General features: G+C 39.5%; 1 protein-coding gene across 7 annotated transcripts in view; it reads left to right on the top strand.

Annotated features, from left to right (window-relative positions):
* Nucleotides 1-23,554, top strand: part of REV3L (REV3 like, DNA directed polymerase zeta catalytic subunit) — a 189,184-nt gene that overhangs the window by 156,703 nt on the left and 8,927 nt on the right. For 5 of the 7 annotated variants that reach the window (XM_031667494.1, XM_031667491.1, XM_031667492.1 and 2 more), the window contains 6 exons: nucleotides 6,333-6,442; nucleotides 14,124-14,238; nucleotides 16,069-16,206; nucleotides 18,274-18,464; nucleotides 19,395-19,641; nucleotides 21,924-22,133. In XM_031667494.1, coding sequence (XP_031523354.1) covers nucleotides 6,333-6,442; nucleotides 14,124-14,238; nucleotides 16,069-16,206; nucleotides 18,274-18,464; nucleotides 19,395-19,641; nucleotides 21,924-22,133 — 1,011 coding nt within the window. Of the gene's footprint in view, nucleotides 1-6,332; nucleotides 6,443-14,123; nucleotides 14,239-16,068; nucleotides 16,207-18,273; nucleotides 18,465-19,394; nucleotides 19,642-21,923; nucleotides 22,134-23,554 lie in introns of those variants that run through there. The other 2 variants (XR_004184442.1, XM_031667495.1) reach the window with 2 other exon arrangements.

The raw sequence follows: 23,554 nt of genomic DNA on the forward strand, positions 1-23,554 counted from the left end.
GGACACCTGTAATCCCAGTTATTCAAGAGGTTGAGGCAGGATAATCACTTGAATCCAGGAGGCAGAGGTTGCAGTGAGCCAAGATCGCACTCCAGCCTGGGTGACAGAACAAGACTTGGTCTCAAAAAAGTGGCTCACACCTATAACCCCAACACTTTGGGAGGCCAAGGCATGTAGATTACTTGAGCTCAGGAGTTTGAGACCAGCCTGGGCAACATGGTGAAACCCCATCTCTAACCAAAAATGCAAAAATTAGCCGGGCATAGTGTTATGTGCCTGTGGTTCCAGTTACTTGGGAGGCTGAGGTGGGAGGGTCACTAGAGCCTTGGAAGTCAAGGTTGCAGTGAGCCATAATTGCACCACTGCATTCCAGCCTGGGTGACAGAACAAGACCCTGTCTCAAAAAAAAGAGAGAGACTAAAGCAGCATTAAATGAATGCCTGTTCATTCAAGCATTTCATTTTGTTTTAAAACTTTAATAAACCATTTCATTTCTATGACATAGGATCAGTTTTTCTCATACCAAGCCTCAATATGTACATATTCTTGGGGATCTGTGACTTTTCTCTGTATCTCGGTGTCTTTATTCCAATGATCATTTTAGAAATTAGCATACACATATTTCTGCATTATCTTCATAACTATACTTTAACTTTCTATTAGCATGAAATTTCAGTGCCACCTTCGTAGCAGTTTTTACAACAACCTTGGTAGTGCATAATTCATTTTATGTATTGACAAGAGATCTGATTATAGTTATATTGGCTTGTCCAAATGTCACAATTAGCCAAGTGTGGTGGTTCACACTCGTGATCCCAACAACTCAGGAGTCTGAGGTGGGAGATTGCTTGAGCCCAGGAGTTCAAGACTAGCCTAAGCAACATAGTGAGCCCTTGCCTCTATTAATACATAAAATTGAAAACTAAAAAAAATGTTTTAAGTCAGAATAAACAACAATCATTCCATACTTACTAGTATACCAGTAGATATAAAGCAGAACCTTTTTTTTGCAGTGATGAGTGACAGTTGAAAGACATTTTTCATAGAATAAGACTTAATTTCCTATTTACTAAGTTAAGGTGTTTATTTGATACAAATACAATATAGTGTGACGGGGTAATATAATAATATACTACTGAGTGAGAAAAGAACAGAATAGCTTGTTATATTGTGATCTTTTCGTGCCAAATGAAGGCCAGAGGACATTGTGGTATATCATATTTGCATTAGTTCAGTAAGAGAAAAACAAAGAAAGCATAAAGTCTTCACACAGCTCACAGTAGGCAAAATGAACTCCAAAAACATGAGCAAGGCAGGAGTGGCATATTCACATTGAAAGCAGCAAAATACCATCTCTAGTGAAAACTTAATATTGTTAACTTGAATATTTTGGTACAGTAATATGATTTTGTGCTGTATAAATTTTTTTATGGTTGCACTGTAAAGGCTGTAAGCAATAAAAGTTTGTATCTAGGTTTATATTTGTATACTTTTAGGTGAGATAAAAAATACTTTGTTAGTCCTGAGGGTTCATATTAATACATTTGAAAAGCAGTGATCGATATGATCTAGCAGAAAAAAAATGGAAATGGTATTACTAATGGAAAACCAAAAGATACCTTTTTTTTTTTTTTTTTTTTTGAAACAGGGTCTTGCTTTGTCGCCCAGGCTAGAGTGCAGTGGCTTAACCACATGCTTGTCCCAAATCCTTTCTTAGGGGCCATTTCCACATTTCCCTAATTTCTTCCCTGCCTCTCAGTTTTAAAAGTGTTTATTAATGTATTTTAGTAATAAAACAATGCAGAAATACTATTTTAAAAATATGTAAATACTGTAACTCTAGAATAACCAGAATTTGGGAGGATTTTTGAACTAGCAGTGGAAGTTTAGGAATAGAGTTTCACCAGGGAGTACGTTCCTGCTTTGCATGGTGAACTCAGACTGCCAAGCAATACCTGCTTCCTTGACCCTGGTCTTCTCAGCTATTCTCAGGTTAATGACTGCAAGCATGCATTTGGCCCATCATATGCTAACTTCACAACAATACAGTGTTAACTTCTAGGTGAAATCATGAGTGGAAAAAGCAGCTAAAATCACAGAAAGAGCCTCTTATGAGTAAGTGAAAAGTTAGCACCAATCAAGTAACAATGGAAGGTATCAGCCACTTTTTTTTTTTTTTAAAGGGCAGATGGCTTCATTCTTTTTTATGGCTGTATGATATTCTATTGTACACATAATATGGCATTTCCTTTATCCATTCACCCGTTGATGGACACTTAGGTTGCTTCCATATCTTGACTGCTATTGTGAATAGTGCTGCAGTAAATATGGGAGTGCAGATATCTATTCAATGTCCCAATGTCCTTTTTTTTTTTTTTTTTTTTTTTTGGATGTATACCCAGGAGTGGGATATCTAGATCATATGGTAGTTCTATTTTTAGATTTTTGCGGCACCTCCATATTGTTCTACATAGTGACTCTACTAATTTACATTCCCACTAACAGTGGGTTCCCCTTTCTCCACATCCTTGCCGGCATTCATTATTGCCTATTTTTTGGATAAAAGCCATTTTAGCTGGAGTGAGAAGACATCTCATTATAATTTTGATTTGAATTTCTCTGATTAGTAATATTAGTCATTTGTCATCTTTTGAGAAATGTCTGTTCAGACCTTTTGTGCATTTTTAATCTAATTATTTGTTTTTTTTTTCCTACTGAGTTGTTTAAGTTCCTTACATATTCTGGTTATTAATCCCACGTCAGATGGGTGGTTTGCAGATATTTTCTCCCATTCTGTGGGTTGTCTCTTCACTTTGTTGATTATTTCCTTTACTGTGCAGAAGGTTTTTAGCTTTATGTGATCCCATTTGTCCAGTAATCAGCCCTAAAAAAGAATAAAATCCTGTCATTTGCAAAACACGGATGGAACTGAAGGACATTATGCTAAGTGAAATAAGCTAGACAGAGAAAGACAAATATCACATGTTCTTACTCATGTGGAAACTAAAAAAAATTAGTGAACTCATGGAGATAGAAAGTAGAATGATGGTTGCCAGAGGCTGTGAGGTGGGGAAGGAGGGAGATAAAGTGGAAATGATTAATGAGTACAAAAATACAATTAGAATGAATAAAATCTAGCATTTGGTAGCACAGTAGAGTATAGTGAACTGCAACTTACTGTATATTTTTAAATAACTAAAAGAATGGAATTGAAATGTCTAACACAAATAAATGATAAATGCTTGAGGTGATGGATATCCCAGTTACCCTGATTTGATCATTACACATTGTCTGCCTGTGTACATCATATGTACAACATATACATATATATACAAGTTATCTATCCAGAATAATTAAAACCTTTTAAAAGCGGGAGGCGAATAGATTACTGTTTGCTTCAGAGAACACATAATCAAAAAAGTGCAGATCTGGACTGTCATAGAGAAAGATAAGATTTTGTAAGCATATAAGGAGAATATGGAGAATAAATAAATGTAGCTAATAGTTGGAGTTTAATGTCTCTGTCTCAGTACTATCATAGAGAAAGACAAGACTTTGTCAGCAAAAATTCCTGTGAAGAGAATATGGAGAATAAAGTAGCTAATAGTGGAGGTTAATGCCTCTGTCTTAGTTGGACTTCATAAATTAAAATTTTTGTATGTTGACAGTTTTCTACTAAACTATTGGTCATTCATATTTATGATAAAGGTATATTTGTGCCTTTTTAAAAATTGAACTTCTTTTTATGTCTTTTCAGAAAATTAATTTTTACTTAAAAAAATTTGTTTTTATTAACTTTTGAGCATCCCCAGTCATGGCCTAAATTGTGAAACCATTTCTTTTCCTCTTTTAAATCCTCTCTTAGCCCTTAAATGAAGTAATGCTTTTCAGGTTAGGAACCTTACCATAAAGTAGCAGAATCTGTTAATTTAATTACTTCTCCTTCCCTCTTCCACCTCCCCCTCACTCTAGTGCTGCTGAATTCTTACTACATGGTCTTCAGGGGTAACTGCAGAGTTCTGACTCTTTTGGGTATAACTTTAAAGGGTCAGAGTAAGAGCATTAGGCAGACATTTAAGACCGCTATGTATATGTACAAGTATATACTTACTTGTAAGTATATATCTCAGAAGTGTATTTGACTTTGATGCTAAGATGGCTTGCTCATGCAACTCTTTGTCCTCACATATTTAAAAGTTGACCTTGTCCGGGCACAGTGGCCTGTAATTCCAGCACTTTGGGAGGCCAAGGCAGGCGGATCACGAGGTCAGGAGATCGAGACCATCCTTACTAACACAGTGAAACCCCACCTCTACTAAAATACAAAAAAATTAGCCCGGCATGGTGGTGGGCACCTGTAGTCCCAGCTACTCGGGAGGCTGAGGCAGGAGAATGGTGTGAACCCAGGAGGCGGAGCTTGCAGTGAGCCCAGATCGCGCCACTGCACTCCAGCCTGAGCGACAGAGCAAGACTCCATCTCAAATGAATGAATGAATGAATGAATGAATAAATAAATAAATAAATAAATAAATAAATAAATAAATAAATAAAAGTTGACCTTGTTTGAAAGTGGCGGCAGGTAACAGAACATTTTATTCAATTTGAGTTTCCATTAGATAACATGATTTTTGTAATGTAATAAGTTATAGTTTACATTCTCAAGATTTTCTATTGTACTAGAGGTCTCAGCAGAATTCATAATCTTAATTTAAAACCCAATTACAGGCTCACACCTGTAATTCCAACACTTTGGGAGGCTGAGGCAGGTAGATCATTTGAGGCCAGGAGTTCAAGACCAGCCTGGCCATCATGGCAAACCCCATCTACTAAAAATATGAAAAATAGTAGGGCAGGGTGGCGCACGCCTATAATCCCAGCTACTCAGGAGACTGAGGCATGAGAATTGCTTGAACCCAGGAGGCAGAGGTTGCAGTGAGCCAAGATCACACCACTGCACTCCAGCCTGGGCGACAGAACGAGACTCTGTTTCAAAATAAATAAATAAATCAGAATAAATAAATAAATCCCAACTCGTTTCTACCAGTTTTATTATTTATTCCTTTGTTCATATACCTAATATGTCCTTTGTAATGCAACTTTAAACAGCCGTTTAAATACTATTCAATCCTACATTTAGTAATTCAAGTTTTACAGTAAAGGGAGAAGGATCATTATTGCTATTGTTTGCTTCTTAACACAAAAAAAAACAAAACAAAAAATGTGCAGTTTGCATTTTAAAATTGCAAAGGGAATGCTCCATTTATGTTTTATGTTGAATGACAACTTTTCCCACTCTTAGCTTCAATTAGTTTAATAAATAAAACAGCATTGTTATATAGTCTCTTTACTTAACTGTAAATCTCATTAGCATGCTTTTCATATTTGTCAAGGCCCAGCATCTACTTGTTTTGTAAATTCATGCCATGGTCACTGTTAAAATTCACTAATCACAAATGGAAAAAACCTTCCTAGATATATATCTACCTATTTAATTTAAATTGAACACTTTTAATATATTTCCCATCATATAATTAGATACATTTTTCCTTGTATAACTAGTCACAAGATTGAAGTTCAGCATTAGCTTTAATGATATTGAGAAACATTGTCATCAACAGTTCAACAGAAAAATTTTGAGAGATACACGTATGTATACTCATGCACCCACAAAGAATGCTTTTCTGCCTAATGAGCTGTAAGGGCACATAAGAAAGTTCTTGAATAGTTCAGGCACAGTGGCTCACACCTGTAATCCCAGTACTGTGGGAGGCCGAGGTGGGCGGATCACGAGGTCAAGAGTTCGAGACTAGCCTGGCCAATATGGTGAAACCCCGTCTCTACTAAAAAAAATAGAAAAATTAACTGGGTATGGTGGCGTGCGCCTGTAGTCCTAGCTACTCAGGAGGCTGAGGCAAGAGAATCGCTTGAACCCAAGAGGCAGAGGTTGCACTGAGCCGAGATCACGCCACTGCACTCCAGCCTGGGTGACAGAGTGAGACTCCTCAGGGAAAAAAAAAAAAAAAAAAGAACTTGAATAAACAAGAATTATTCTTCCAAGAATCCAGTGTAGCTGTGTACTTTGTAACAAGTGCAGTCCACTTACTGTTACACTCAAAGACAAGTCTGCACATCGATTGGTCCTTTCAAATTCTTCACCTCAGTTTCTTCTTGAGTACTTGGAGAAAGAATGATGCATTGATTTCTTTTTTACGTTCTTTTCTCCTTGTTTCGTTTCTGGAAATACTTAGTAATTAAATGTATTATATGTTAAAGTCTGTTGACTTACACTGAGCTATGTTAAGAAATTATTTCCAATGTGTTTGTACCAACAGGTTGGCGATAGTATTGTTCACAAAGCCAGAGAGACCTTGGAACGAGCTATTAAACTGGTGAATGATACCAAGAAATGGGGGGCTAGGGTTGTATATGGCGATACTGACAGGTAATGGGTTTTTGGTTTTGTGGTTGTCTTTTTGCATCTGTCCACATCTTCATTTCAGTGTTTAAAATGGCTTACGGGAATCCTTTCTAAAAATAGAGTTCTGAGTCCTTTCCAGTCCTTACGATCTCATGATCAGAGTTAACACAGATCCTGATTTACCAGATATGATCATAAGAGACAGTTTGTGTCCTGAGCCACAAACTGTGAAGATTCCTATGGCTTCCCTCCAAGTAGCTCTTAGCCAAGTAGATAGTGATCTGTAAACTAACTGTGTACGCAGGAGTCTAGTTTATTTAAAGAAACTACTTTTAATGTGAATAATTCCTCTAATATAGCTGCAACTCTCTGAATTTAAGTGTATATCTTAAAATAATTAAACTGTTTTTGAAGGACAATTGCCAGAACCGTGAGTGGTTAACTTACCACTCAGCCCCAGAATATGTTGACCTTCTAAGAGAAGTGCATATAGGCAAATGCAGTTTTCCATTTGACTCCAGAGGGTCCACAGACTTACTCAAGCCCATTATTTATGGATTGGCAAATAATGTGCCTGCATTTGAAGGCACATTATTAATAATGTAAGTTATTAACACCAGCTTGCATGCTTCCTTGTTTGCTGTGATAATTTTCAGGTTTCAGTTATTTATGTAACATCTTTTTTGCATGGCTTATTGAAATTCTTCTAGAATGTAGGCACTATGCACATTTCTTACGGTGAAATTTTTTCCCTGTTGGGGACTTAGAGTCACAGTGTGAACATGCTAAGAGCACCTGCCTCAAGACCTCTGATCTCTTTACAGTCCAACAGAGCAATAGGAGATAATGCTTCTAATTATTAAATAGCTTATAAGTAATCTTTGAATAGCATTTAATCTTATCCAGTTCTTTAAAATGTTCATACAGACAGCATAATCATATTAATGCTGAATGAGACTTTGCCTCATAGAGCAGCTGTTTCATTACCAGCAGGTGGGGATAGTTTCAAATTATCCAGGCCCTAATTATCCATATTCTCTCCTGTTCCTCATAAAAAGCCACTTCTTAGTTTGGCTTTGGTTATTTTACTGTTCTGTGAAACTACTTCTGCTGGGTATTCTAGCAAAATAAGAGTTAATAAAATAAGCTCTGCATTTGTTAGCAGAACTTAAAAAATATTTAGGGAAAAATGTTAATCCTTTAACTTATTGATTTTAATTCAGAGGCTATCCATGTTGTTGACAGCATTCAGAAGTCCGCATGATTCTGATTGTAGTTACATTATTTACCCTTCAAGATCTATAAGAAGTCAAGCTACAAAAAATAACAGAATGTCAGAGCCGGAAGGGATTTTGATATTTTTTAGGCCAGCAGTTTTCATACTATTGGGAGATCTTAGAATGTGCCTCAAATGATGCTTATTAAGAACAAATTTCCCTAAGATAAGAAATTTTAAGATCTTGCAAGTAGTCAGTAAAGAGCCATGAATTGATATTCAGTGTTTTGATTCCTAACTGATGCTTTCTCTCTACATCAGATTTTATAGTTATTGTATGATTCCAGTCAAAGGAAATTTACTTGCAATGTCATTAAAACTTTTGATCACCATTCACTACCTGATACATTCAACAAACATTGGCCAGGCATGCTGACTTATGCTTGAAATTCTGGCACTTTGGGAGGCCAAGGCAGGCAGATTGCTTGAGCCGAGAAGTTCAAGACCAGCTTGGGCAACAAAGTGCAACCCTGTCTCTACAAAAAATTTAAAAATCAGCCAGACATGGTGGTGTGCACCCATACTCCTAGCTACTTGGGAGGCTGTGAGGTGGGAAGATCGCTTGAACCTGGGAGTTCAAGGCTGTAGTCAACCATGATCATGCCACTGCACTCCAGCCTGGGTGACAGAATGAGACCCTGTCTCAAAAACAAGAAACCCAAATGTTTAGTGACATCTGTATGAGGGCAGTTCACAACAGTGTCACCCTGGCAGAATACAAGTAAGTTCTTGAAGGGGGACAAAAAAAAAAAGTACCATAGTTTTTGGCCCCACAGTGGGCCAACAATATTTTACTCCTTAGTAATTACTTTCTCTTGTTAAATATAATTTAAATTTATTTATTTTTTTTGCCTTGGAAGGACAACGATGAAAGGTTGAAAAACACTGCTCTTGGGATAATAGGTAATATTTGGTGGAGTGCAAAAGAGTTCCTGGCTGGGCGCAGTCGCTCACGCCTATAATGCCAGCACTTTGGTAGGCTAAGGCGGGCAGATCACCTGAAGTCAGGAGTTTGAGACCAGCCTGACCATATGGGGAAACCCCATCTCTACTAAAAATACAAAATTAGCTGGGTGTGGTGGTGCATGCCTATAATCTCAGTTACTCAGGAGGCTGAGGCAGGAGAATTGCTAGAACCCGGGAGGCAGAAGTTGCGGTGAGCCAAGATTGCACCGTTGCACTCCAGCCTGGGCAACAACAGTGAAACTGTGTCTCAAAAGAAAAAAAAAAAGGCCGGCGTGGTGGCTCACACCTGTAATCCCCGCACTTTGGGAGGCCGAGACAGGTGGATCACCGGAGGTCAGGAGTTCAAGATCAGCCTGGCCAACGTGATGAAACCCCCTCTCTACTAAAAATTTAAAAAATTAGCTGAGTGTGGTGGCACATGCCTATAATCCTAGCTACTCAGGAGGCTGAGGCAGGAGAATCGTTTGAACTTGGGAAGTGGAGGTTGCAGTGAGCCAAAATCGCGCCACTGCACTCCAGCCTGGGCAACAGAGCGAAACTCCATCTCAGAAAAAAAAAAGTTCCCAACTGAGAGTGAGGAGACCTGGATTCTCTTTCTAATTATACTCCTAGATGATGGCATAGCCATTAATAAGTCATTTTGCCTCTCTGAGGCTTAGTTGCCTCTTCATCAAAATGAAGGAAATCTGATAGATGAAGGCAAATGACCTTCCAATTATGATGACATTCCAATTATACTTTTAGTTATTCTTAAATGTACAATAAATTATTGTTGACTGTAATCGCTCTGTTGTGCTATCAAATACTAGGTCTTATTCTAACTATATTTTTGTACCCATTAACCATCCGCACATCCCCACACATACACAGTACCTTTCCCAGCCCCTGGCAACCTAGTAGAAAAAGGCCGGGGCGGTGGCTCACACTTGTAATCCCTGCACTTTGGGAGGCCGAGACAAGTTATCACCGGAGGAGTGATTGCTCTCTCCAGTTTTTTGAGACGGAGTCTCGCTCTGCCCCCAGGCTGGAGTGCACTAGCGCGATCTTGGCTCACTGCAAGCTCCACCTCCGGGGTTCATGCTGTTCTCCTACCTCAGCCTCCCAAGTAGCTGGGACTACAGGCGGCTGCCACCATGTCCAGCTAATTTTTTGTGTATTTAGTAGAGATGGGGTTTCACCGTGTTAGCCAGGATGGTCTCAATCTCCTGACCTCATGATCCGCCCGCCTCAGCCTCCCAAAGTGCTGGGATTACAGGAGTAGAAACTCATTTTAAAACAGTGTTTCTTATTGTAGGCTAGTCACTTCCATTCTGTCACATGACAAAAAACTTCTGTTCATTTTGTCCAGTCTTCTTGAAGCTTAGCTCCAAATCAAACTGGCCAAAACAGCTTAGATGGATTCAAACAAACTCACATTACTGGGTAAAGTCTCAAATATAGACCCTATAGTAAAAACTTTTTTTTTTTTAAGTCTCTGTTGCCCAAGCTGGAGCACAGTGGCACAATCTCGGCTCACTGCAACCTCCACCTCCCGGGTTCAAGTAATTCTCTTGCCTCATCCTCCCGAATAACTGGGACTATAGGCATGCGCCACCATACCCAGCTAATTTTTGTATTTTTAGTAGAGATGGGGTTTCACCATGTTGGCCAGACTGATCTTGAACTCCTGACCTCGTGATCCACCCACCTTGGCCTCCCAAAGTGCTGGGATTACAGGCATGAGCCACTGCACCTGGCCAATAATAACTTTTAAGATGTGAAGTATATATACCTTTATCATTTTTACGGAATTACAATTTTTAACATGTATAATATGTAATAAAATATAAAAATGTATAGGCCCAGGTTACCAGCTACCATGCCAGTCAAGATATAGAACACTTTTTATCACCGTAAAAAGTTTTCTCATTCTCCCTTTACAGTGTATCCCTCACCCTCACTCCATGCCCTAGACAACCACTTACCTGATTTTTATTACCATAGCTTAATTTTGCCTATTATAAAACTGTATAGAAATATGTGTATGTCCACTGATTTTAAATGTTGCATATGGCCAGGCACAGTGGCTCATGCCTGTAATCCCAGCACTTTGGGCAGATAACCAGAGGTCGGGAGTTCGAGACCAGCCTGACCAACAAGGAGAAACCCTGTCTCTACTAAAAATACAAAGTTAGCCGGGTGTGGTGGCGCATGCCTGTAATCCCACCTACTCGGGGAGTTGAGGCAGGAGAATCGCTTGAACTTGGGAGGCGGAGGTTGCGGTGAGCTGAGATCGCACTATTGCACTCCAGCCTAGGCAACAAGAGAAAAAAAAATGTTGCACTCATCATTGCATCTGAACATTTTAAGAATAATAATCTTACATAAAAACAGTTTGACAGTTGCACGTGAAGTTCAACATACCCTTAGCATATGACCCAGCAATTCCACTCCTTTATGCTTATCTTAGAAAAAAGAAAACCTGGCCGGGCGTGATGGCTCACACCTGTAATCCCAGCACTTTGAGAGGCCAAGACAGGTGGATCATGAGGTCAGGAGATCGAGACCATCCTGGCTAACACAGTGAAACCCTGTTTCTACTAAAAATACAAAAAATTAGCCTGGCGTGGTGGTGGGCCCCTGTAGTCCCAGCTACTCGGGAGGCTGAGGCAGGAGAATGGCGTGAACCTGGGAGGTGGAGCTTTCAGTGAGCCGAGATGCACTCCAGTCTGGGTGACAGAGCGAGACTCTGTCTCGAAAACGAAAAAGGAAAAGGAAAACCTATGTCCACATAAAAACTTGTGTACAGTTCTTCATTGGAACTTTGTTTGTAATAGTCCAAAACTGCAAAATATCTAAATGTCTATCAGTGAGTGATTGGATAAGCAAATTGTGGTATATCCATACAGTGGAATACTACTCAACAATGGAAACAAACCAGTTGCTGTTATTTTGACACCATGGATGAATCTCAAAATATGCTGAGTGAAAGAAGACAGATATAAAAGAGTATATACTATACACTTTCATTTATATAAAATTTTTGTTTATTTACTTACAGGGTCTCACTATTGCCCAGGCCCATCTCAAACTTCTGGCCTCAAGCAGTCCTTCCACTTCAGCCTCCGGAGTTGCTGGGATTACAGGCAAAAGCTACTACACCCAGCCCATTTATATAAAATTCTTGGAAAAAACCTATCGTAACAGAAAGCAAGTCTTATGTATTGAACCTGGGGCCAGGAATAGACTGAAAAATGATTGCAAAGGAGTACAGGGAGGTCGAGGCTGCAGTAACCAATGATTATGCCACTGCACTTCAGCCTCAGTAATAGAATGAGACCCTGCCTCTTAAAAAAAAAAATTAAAATCAGATAGTATTGGTATAAATGAGTATCAGATGGCCTATAAAGAAACTACAAAAACCTTCAGATGGTTCAAAGTATAGCCTAGATTGAAGGTCTAATTAACTAAGGCATTTTTGTTCTACCTTAGTGAATGTTAAAATTAATTCAGATTGAGACAATATTTATTTTAAAGACTTAGTAGAGTTGAGTAAACTTTTTTCCTTTCTTTTAATTTTTCATGTAGGCTCTCAGGCAAGTACTGTCTCCAATATTAGCAGGAACTTTTTCCAAAGAAACCATCCAAAATGGGACTTAAAAATCCAGTATAAAAACACTTCAGAAATATGAGATTGGTTTATATGGCTAGAAACAAGAATCTTAAAGTCATGTTTCAAGATATCATCCATTTCCACTATTTAATGTCTTTTCACTAGAAATATAAGTGAAGATGAACTTTATAGTCTATCTTACTTAAATATTTATTAACCATTACTTCTGTTGGTGGTCAGGTTGTAGTATACACTGAAATAGAAAAATAGATGCATTTTGTCAGTTATTTTTGAGTATATTTAGTATTGGTATTTTGAGTATATTTTGTATTGGTATTTCTTATTCATATAATTCAGTATTACTCATTACCAAATAATATGATCCATTATAGCAAATGAAAAGATTTACAGATATACACGTGTTTGTAATGTCTTTTTTCTGTACGACATGATTACAGATGTTGATTTTCTTCCTTGTGTCTTTTTATGTTTTTTTAACTGTTTTTCAGTTAACATACATTACAGAATATATGTCTTTTGTTTTTTTGTTGTTTTTTTTGTTTTGTTTTGTTTTTTGAGACAGTGTCTCACTCTGTCACCCAGACTGGAGTGCAATGGTGCAATCTCGGCTCACTGAAGCCTCCACCTCCCAGGTTCAAGCAATTCTCCCACCTCAGCCTCCCAAGTAACTGGGACTACAGGAGCACACCACCACGTCGGCTAACTTTTGTATTTTTTTTAGTAGAGATGGGATTTCGCCATGTTGGCCAGGCTGGTCTCAAAATCCTGACCTCAGGTGACCCACCCGCCTCGGCCTCCCAAAGTGCTGGGATAACAGGCGTGAGCCACCGCGCCCCGCCCAATGTCTGTCTTTTTTAAGTTGAGTGGTTCTGGCCTTAAGGAAACTTCTCCCATATCACAAGTACATCTTCTATTTTCTTACAATCACACAGTCTCTTATTTTGTGATGTACTTAACTGTGTACCACAGTGGTCCCCAACCTTTTTTTTTTTTTGAGATGGAGTCCCAGGCTGCAGTGCAGTAGTGTAATCTCAGTTCACTGCAACCTCTGCCTCCCAGACTCAAGCGATTCTCCTGCCTCAGCCTCCCAAATTCCTGGGATTATAGGCACATGCCACCATGCCTGGCTAATTTTTATATTTTAGTAGAGGTGGAGTTTCACCATGTTGGTCAGGTTGGTCTCAAACTCCTGACCTCAGATGATCCACTGCCTTGGCCTCCCAAAGTGCTGGGATTACAGGCGTGAGCCCCTGTGCCTGGACCACAGTGGTCCCCAACCTTTTTAGCACCAGGGATTGGTTTCATGGAAGACAATTTTTCCGCAGACTGGGTGGTTTGGGGATGAAACTATTCCACCTCAGATCATCAGGCATTAGATTCTCATAAGGTGCACACAACCTAGATCCTTCACTTGTGCGCAGTTCTTACAATAGGGTTCATGCTCCTATGAGAATCTGATGCTGCCACTGATCTGTCTGATGTGCCACTGATCACAGACTGACTGGTATCAGTCTGCCGCCTCGGGGTTGGTGACCCCTTGTGTACCACACAAAGCCTTAAATGTCCAGGGATGATCCAGGACTTTCTTGACTCCTGGGATATCTGAGCTGCTCTGTGTGTAGCTAAGTTAGAAATATTGGATGTCTTAAAAGATTTGTAACAAGATATATCATGAGTACACATGGAAAGTAATAAAACAGGAAAGCTTACGTAGGAAGCATCTTAAGAAAGAGTAAATAGGAGAAAGGGAGTTTTCTTTGGCATTAGACAGAGTCATAGCCAGGAGAGTTACTCTTGATAAAATTTTTGTTGTAATGACTTCCTCATTACCTTATTTTTAATCCCCTTAGTATGTTTGTGCTACTGAAAGGAGCCACTAAAGAGCAGTCTTTTAAGATTGGTCAGGAAATTGCCGAAGCTGTAACTGCTACCAATCCTAAACCAGTGAAATTGAAGTTTGAAAAGGTAAGAGGAATGTAATATTAGTAATCACATATAAAACTCACATGTCTTCTAGAGACCTCTGATTTGTTCAGTACATTTTCAGAATCACTGACAGCATATAGGTCTATTAAAGTGTTAAATTTGGGCCAGATGCAGTCGCTCATGTCTGTAATCCTGCTGTGGCCTTGGGAGGCCAAAGCAGGAGGGTTGCTTGAGACCAGGAGTTTGACACCAGCCTGGACAACATAGCCAGACCCCATCTCTACAAAACTTAAAAAGTTAACCAGGCATAGTGGCACACGCCTGTAGTCCCAGCTATTCCAGAGGCTGAAGTGGGAGGATCACTTGAGCCCAGGTGTTCAAGGTTACAGTGAACTGTGATTGACCAGGACACTCCAGCCTGGGGAACAAAGTAAGACCCTGTCTCAAAAAAAAAAAAAATAAATAAATTACATTTTAAGTATTTTCTCTTTTGTATGATTTTCCCATAATTTGTTTAGTAATGTATATATGTAAGGAAATGAAAACTTTATTCCAGTAACTATTATTGTGTGACAGATCACCCCAAACTTAATGGTGTAAAACAGCAAACATTTCATTCTGCTCACAGATTTTATGGCTCAGGAATTCAGACAGGGTGCGACTGGAATGGCTTTTCCCTGCTGCACAATATCTAGTTCCTCAGCTGAGAAGACTGTTAGGGGTTAGGGGTAACCCAACCAACAGCAAAAGGCTGAAACCATCTGAAGCTTGCTTACCAATCATGTCTGGTGATTGATGCTGGCTGCTAGTTGGGACATCAGCCAGAACACCTACCAGTGGCCTTTCACCGGGGCTGCTGGTTTTCCCTCACAACATGAGGGTTGGGTTCTAGGTGTGAACATCCCAAAGAGAAACAGACAAAAGCTGCTTTGTTTTTTATGACCCAGGCTCAAAGTCACAGTGTCACACACCTCTCTAGATTTAAAGGGAGTGAACATAGACCCCACTATTAATAGGAAGAATGTCGAAGTCACAATGGAACAAGACCACATAGGATGGAAGATACATTCTTTCTTTGCAAAACAAAGTTTACTACAAGGACTTTCAACTCTTTTTCACTTACCTTTAGATATCAAATATGTATTTATTTCTTTCTGTATAAAAGATACTTAGCCTAGGAACTGTGTGGAATACAAAGAAACGTAAGACACAGTCCTGCCCTCTAAGAGCCAGAAATCTAAAAGGAAAGGTTAATTTATATAAGCATTCTCTTTTGTTACAAACATAACAGAAAGCAAGATGAGAATAGTCTGCTTAAACACTGTGAGAGCACAAAGGAAAGGAGGAATTGTGTCCTCCTGGGCTGGATAGAGAGACTCCATATAGGAAGTAACGATGAAATGTGTCTTGAAAAATGGTTATGTCTTGAAAAATGCTTAGAATTTCAGTAGGCAGACGTGGGGCTGCAATCATTCTGAACAGAAGAAAATGGCATGTATGGAATTGGAAAAGCACAGTATGGAAATACAGGGTAGCAGGAGATAGATCTGGAAAAATAAAGTTGAGACCAGACTATAGACTGTCTTGAATACCAAGGTGAAGTGTTTATACTTTATTTAGTAAATAAACAAAATGGTAGTGCAAAAGAACAAAATTGGTAGTGCAAGAAAAGGAGTGAGCAAGTGGTAACAACTTAAAGACAATTCATTTTGCTCCCACGTCTTATATCATGAATTTGTTGGGCCCTAAGTCATATTTAGAATTTTTTTAATAATGGATATTTGATTAAAGAAAGCACAGAGACATAAAAATAAAATATTCTTGGTGGGGGAAAAATGGTTAAGAGGCATTTTATTAATTTTACCACAGGTATATTTGCCCTGTGTTTTACAAACAAAAAAGAGGTATGTGGGTTACATGTATGAAACACTGGATCAGAAGGACCCGGTATTTGATGCAAAAGGAATAGAAACAGTCAGAAGAGATTCCTGCCCTGCTGTTTCTAAGGTAAGGTTTATCTATCTTGTCATCATCTGTGAGAAAAAAGTGGCTAAAGTATCTGGTGAAAATATAGCCTGTATAATTATATATAACTATAGAAGAAACTACATTAATTTTGAGAATTTTATTTGTAGTGTTTTGTTTTGTTTTTGTTTGTTTGAGACAGGGTCTCACTTTGTCACCCAGGCTGGAGTGCAGTAGTCCAATCCTGGCTCCCTGCAGCCTTGACCTCCTGGGTTCAAGCAATCTTTCTGCCTCAGCCTCATGAGTAGATAGAATTTTATTTCTAATAATTTATTTGATTTTAGTCCTTAAGTTTCTGACTTCCCCCCACACCTTATGTTTTATCAAAATTACCAACAAGCAATACATGAGAGTTTCCTGCCTATTGCCTGGAGATCATATATGTCATATTGTAACAACTCCCAAAAGCAGAACAGGATAAACAAGAGAAACAGACCCAGTGTGGTGGCCCACACCTGTAATCCCAGCACTTTGGGAGGCCAAGGCAGGCAGATCACTTGAGGTCAGGAGTTCGAGACCAGCCTGGCAAACATAGTGAAACCCCATCTGTACTAAAAATACAAAAATTACCCAGGTGTGGTGGCACATGCCTGTAATCCCAGCTACTCGGGAGGCCGAGGCGTGAGAATTACTTGAACTTGGGAGGCAGAGGCTGCAGAGAGCCAAGATCACAACACTGCACTCCAGCCTGGGCAACAGAGTGAGACTCCGTCAAAATAAAAAAAAAGAGAAACAGAGAGATTGCATAAGTAACATAATCCATTCCAGATTAACTGAACTTTCACTTATTTGGATTATCAAATGCAAATTAGGAAGATTTCCAAACAATTAGCTATAAATTACTCAAATTTCTCAACCATAATAACCATGGTATTTTGGCTTTTTCTTTACTTGGGCCTAAACTCCTTCTATAGCAAAACAAAAATAAATGGTATAAATGGGAATAGCACTCTATATACTGTTTTGTGAGAGCATTAAAAGCATAATGGATTGAATATTATCAATGTATTATGTCATATATATAATATGTGAATTTGGGATTTTTTTCAGCACTATTTCTGGAAGAGATATAATCCAGTACGTTCTTTCTCTGTAGGCAGACTTGTACCCAAGCTAAATTAACAAGATTATTGTATAAATATCCATTGGTTCTAGTATTCAGAATAAGACACAGAGCTTTCACCTAGAACTAACTTAAATTTAATCTACTTGGCCAGGCACGGTGGCTCACGCCTATAATCCCAGCACTTTGGGAGGCCGAGGCGGGCGGATCACGAGGTCAGGAGATCGAGACCATCCTGGCTAACACGGTGAAACCCCATCTCTACTAAAACAAAAAAGTAGCCGGGCGTGGTGGCACGCGCCTGTAGTCCCAGCTACTCGGGAGACTGAGGCAGGAGAATTGCTTGAACCCGAGAGGCAGAGGTTGCAGTGAGCCGAGATCATGCCATTGCACTTCAGCCTGAGCGACAAAGCAAGACTCCATCTCGGGGGGAAAAAAAAAATTAATCTACTTACATAAATCCACTGCATGTTGGTTATTTCCTAGTAGAAATTTCCAACACAGAAAATTCTGTCACAGTTATTTATCAACACCATAAAAAGTCAAAAAGGCTGATTTGGATTTGCCTGGTAATCTTTAAACTTCTCTGTGCTGCCTGTGACTGAATCAGGACCCTTTCTATACTGGTAAATAAAAAAACAATACGTGAGCTCATGTCTGGTTTCTTGTACCTAGAGTGCTTTGACTATTAAAAAAAAAATTGCGTGTTTTATGTTGCTTATCACATAGCAAATGTTAATTTGCATGTCATTCTACATGATTTTCCTCAAACTACATGATATTCTATTTTTAGAAATAACAAGCTCTATAAAGTCTCAAATAACTTTCAATTTTTAATAATTTTTATTATCCCATCATTGTAAGTAACAGATTATTTAGGTAGGCTAGCAAGTTACCCAGTAGTTACATAATTGAAAGTATAATAACAATGGTGAAACATACTAGGAGATATTTTATCTTTACTTGCATATCTGTTTTGTTTTAAGATACTTGAGCGTTCTCTAAAGCTGCTATTTGAAACAAGAGATATAAGTCTAATTAAACAGTATGTTCAGCGACAATGTATGAAGCTTCTGGAAGGAAAGGCCAGCATACAAGACTTTATCTTTGCCAAGGAATACAGAGGAAGTTTTTCTTATAAACCAGGAGCTTGTGTGCCAGCCCTTGAACTTACAAGGTAATGATACCCTCAGTACCTTGCCAGGATAGTCCTGGGATTCTGCACAGGTCTAGAGTACAATTGTTTCTTTACCTGCGCACATGAAGCCTCACTGAAGGTTAGTGAATACTCCCTCATACTTTGTAAGGTGTGAAGAGGAAATCCTCTTTTGGGCTTTCCTTCAGAAACTTATGCAAAGAAATTGTGACACAGTGCTTGATTCATTTGTTTTTCCCACATCAAAATGATTAGGTAGTCCTTAATATTGTTCTACCGAAGCATTTAGATGGTATCATATTGGAATCAGATTGTTTAACTGGATAAATTTTCTCTTATCTTTCATGGTAGATTTATGATAGGTAGTTCTCATTCTTAGGGGATAAAAGACATCTTTTTCCCGCCCCGGGAGGCAGAGTCTCACTCCGTCGCCTAGGCTGGAAAGAAGTGGTGCAATCACAGCTCATTGCAGCCTTGACCTCCCAGGCTCAAGCGATCCTTCCACGTTGGCCGCCCAAGTAGCTGGGATAACAGGTGTGCACCATTATGATGGCTAATTTTTTTGTGGAGATGGGGGTCTCACTGTGTTGCCCAAGCTGGTCTCAAACTCCTGGGCTCAGGCGATCCTTGGCCTCCCAAAATGCTAGGATTACAGGCACGAGCCACCACTCCCACCTAAAGTACATCTTAAGCTAGTTGATATCTGCCAACTCATTATTTTCCAGGTAACAATGATTTATGGAGTAATTTTTAAACTCCTGTAGCATATCTATACTTGGTGTCAACTAAGCAAAATGTATATTATTCTCAAACAGTAATTATGTTTTGAAAGTGTCTTTTGTAGCTTTTTCATTGTTTTATTGTTGTTTAACTCTGACTTAATTTGCGAGAAAGATGGCTTCCGTGACAGTATTTGGGTGTGGTGGTGTTTTTTTTTTGTAATTTGAATAGGAAAATGCTGACTTATGACCGGCGCTCTGAGCCTCAAGTTGGTGAGCGAGTGCCATACGTCATCATTTATGGGACCCCTGGAGTACCACTTATCCAGCTTGTAAGGCGCCCAGTGGAAGTCCTGCAGGACCCAACTCTGAGACTGAATGCCACTTACTATATTACCAAGCAAATCCTTCCACCCTTAGCAAGAATCTTCTCACTTATTGGTATTGATGTCTTCAGCTGGTATCATGAATTACCAAGGGTAAGCTTACCAAATAGTACATGTACTCTAACTATGGAGAGATGTCACTCCAAATTTTCAGTAGAACTAAAGATTTTTTGTGCTATTGATATGGGAGTGCTGGGAAGGGAACAGTGTGGTCCCGTTAAATGATACGGAAAGGGAGAAGGGAAGTACTGGGTAGAGAAAGGTGGGTCCCTGGCTAGGGCTCCACCCCCACGGACCTAGGTGAGGATAGGTGCTCCTGCTTTCATGCCCAAATGTTGCATTTTCCAAGACCACCTTGGCCCGCCACGCCCCAATCCTGGGCCAATAAGAACCCAAGACCCTAGTAGGCAGACACACAAGCGGCTGGACGTCATGAGGAACACTTCGGTAGAAGACCCAAGCGGCTGGTTGTCAAGAGGAGCATGCCAGCAGAACAGCACACCAAGAGGCACTGGCATGCTGGCAGGCCATTGACTGGCAGAACGAGGTGGAGTTTGGCCAGGACAGTCGGAGAAGAGACGGAGTCACCTAGCAGCCCAACCCCAGGGGAAAACCATCTCCCTTCTGATTCCACCATCAGATGAGAGCTACTTCCACTCAATAAAACATTGCACTCAGTCTCCAAGCCCACGGGTGATTGGATTCTTCTGGTACACCAAGGCAAGAACCCGGGATACAGAAAGCCCTCCATCCTTGAGACAAGCTAGAGGGTCTAATTGAGCTGGTTAACACAAGCCACCTATAGACGGCAAACTAAAAGAGTACCCTGTAACACACACCCACTGGGGCTTCAGCTGTAAACATTCACCCCTAGACACTGCCGTGGGGCCAGAGCCCCACAACCTGCCTGTCTGTATGCTCCCCTAGAGGTTTGAGCAGCAGGGCACTAAAGAAGCAAGCCATTCCCCCTGTCGCACACCCTGCGAGGGGAACAAGGGAACCTTTCCTATTTCACTATGAGAGCAAAGCAGATCCTCTATCCTAAACTGGCAAAGATGCCACGCTCTTCTGGTTTCCTAAAAGAGAAACTTTTAAGTATTCTACAAACACATTCCTAGCTTCTGTCAAGTTGTCCAAATTATAGAAATATTAAAATAAATCCCACAATTTCAATGGTGAACAGCCACAAAATAACGTAGAATAAACGAGTTAATGGAAAATAAATGGACAGCAAAAATTCCTTCGAAATGAATGTCTAAGAAAGGTGTAGGATTTAGTATCTAGACACAGTCCTGAAGAAACCAGAATTACTGCAATGGTAAAATAGCATTATAGTTGTTCTCCAACTTATGATGGCTCAACTTAAGATTTTCCTACTTTATGATGGTGCAAAAATCATATGCATTCAGTAGAAACCATAGTTCAAGTACCCATACAACCATTCTGTTTTTCATTTTCAGTACAGTATTCAATAAATTCCATGAGCTATTCAACACTTTATTATAAAATAGGCTTTGTGTTAGATGATCTTGCCCACCTGTATGTTACTGTAAGTGTTCTAAGCACATATCCTGGCTCTAATGCAGGAAATTCATATTCTTTATTACTAATGTTCATTTCATCACCAGCAAGAATGTTAACCCAATGACATTTGTAAGAGGCTAACCTAATAACTTTCTTACAAAGTGATTTATTGCGGCACTATTCACACTGGCAAAGACTTGGAATCAACCCAAATGTCCATCAATGATAGACTGGATTAAGAAAATGTGGCACATATACACCATGGAATACTATGCAGCCGTAAAAAAGGATGAGTTCATGTCCTTTGCAGGGACATGGTTGAAGCTGGAAACTATCATTCAGCAAACTATCACAAGGACAGAAAACTAAACACCGCCTATTCTCACTGATAGGTGGGAATTGAACAATGAGAACACTTGGACACAGGGCGGGGAACATCACACACCAGGGCCTGTCAGGGGGTGGGAGACTAGGGGAGGGATAGCATTAGGAGAAATACCTAATGTAAATGATGAGTTGATGGGTGCAGCAAACCAAAATGGCACATGTATACCTATGTAACCTGCATGTTATGCACATGTACCCTAGAACTTAAATTATAGTAATTTAAAAAAAACGTATCTGATAATAAGATGTAAGTTCCATGAAAGCAAGGACTTCATTCATTTCTGTAGCTCCAGTGTCTGGAACAGTGCCTGGCACATAGTAGCTACTCAGCATTTGTTGAATGAGTGAGTGAATGAATGAATGAATGAATGAAATAATGCCTGAGTAAACCTGTAATTAGCATGAAAATAGCAGCTCTGCTGTGAAGCTGACTCAGACTTACTTCTGAATGGATGTTTTTATAGATCCATAAAGCTACCAACTCCTCGCGAAGTGAACCTGAAGGGCGGAAAGGCACTATTTCACAATATTTTACTACCTTACACTGTCCTGTGTGTGATGACCTAACTCAGCATGGCATCTGTAGTAAATGTCGGAGCCAACCTCAGCACGTTGCAGTCATCCTCAACCAAGAAATCCGGGAGTTGGAACGTAAACAGGAGCAACTTGTAAAGGTACAGTTTTGTTCCATAGGCCTGGAATCACAAGCAGTCTGATCTTACAGGAAGATATAGTCAACTCTTGAATTACAGTATAAGATATGAAACTGGTATGAAAAGTGAAATGAAGAGTCTAAATGATAAACTTCGTAAAAATCTCAAAAATGTAATTAAACTATTAATAATGGTTTAATTTGTTTTATAACTTTTTTTTTCAATGGAATAGTGTGTTGTGTTTCTTAATAGCTACAACAAGAATGGCCATCCTTCCAATTTCTTTTATAATACAGGTTGAGCATCCCTAATTGAAAAAAATCAAAATTCAGAATGCTCCAAAATCTGAAAGTTTTTGAGCACCAACGTGACTCCCAAAGGGAATGCTCATCAGAGCATTTCAGAGTTCAGATTTTCAGATTAATGATACTCAACCAGTAAGTATAATGAATGCACTTATTCCAAAACCTGAAAAAATTTGAAATCTGAAACACTTCTGGTCTTAAGCATTTCAAATAAGGGATACTCAATCTACAGTATTAAAAAGAAGGAAAACTCTCAGTTGCTCTATTAGTGCTTACCATTCTTTAAAGGAAAATACCTAGTTGTCTTAGAGAATTGCTTGCTAGTAAACTTGGAAGGTTTACAATTCTGTGAGTCCAGACAGATGATTAATGACATGATTGAGTCATACTGTGTGCCAGAGACTGTTCTAGGCACCCTTACAGGTGAGTAAACTGACACAGAGTTTAAGTGATTTGCATGTTATAGTGCTGATAAGTGGCTGCAGTGGGATATAGACATAAAATGCAAGGATAATTTTTAAAGTATGGGAATTCTAGCAGAAATAACAAACATCTTGAAGTAAGTTGAATTAAATCTAAAGAAAAATTGACCACCTCACACCCCCCAATAAAATCATTACTCGTTATTATGGTTGATAAGTCATCTCCATTCTGTCCCTACCTGCTATCCCTCTGTCACCGTTTCTTGCTCTTCTCTGTGTCACACTCTGTCTACCTCCACCCATACCATACTGAACTTCTCTTAGGTCTGTGAATGCTCCTCGCTGCCTCCTCCTGGCCTTTACGCACCCTGCTCCTTCTGCCAGGAACACTTCACCCATCCCACCCCACCCTTCCTCATCTGAGGAATCAGCTGAAACCCCTAGACTGGGTGAAGCCTTCCCTGCAGCAGACTCCTGCCATAATCTTCTCTGCCGTACTGTGATTTGGGGTTCGTCTGTCTTTCTCACTAAATAGCAAATGAACCAGTGACACATTTCCTGTTCTTTCACTGTCAAGTCAGTTATGCCTAGCATATAGCCAAGTCCATGGGGCTGGTCTGTAAATATTTACTGAATGAATGAACAAGTTCCTACTGAATGCATGATTAAAGAAGGAATATATCACTGGAGTTATTACCAACCAACTTTCAGCCAT

Source organism: Papio anubis, chromosome 6 (genome assembly GCF_008728515.1).
Source record: "Papio anubis isolate 15944 chromosome 6, Panubis1.0, whole genome shotgun sequence".
NCBI classification, from domain to species: Eukaryota; Metazoa; Chordata; class Mammalia; order Primates; family Cercopithecidae; genus Papio; species Papio anubis.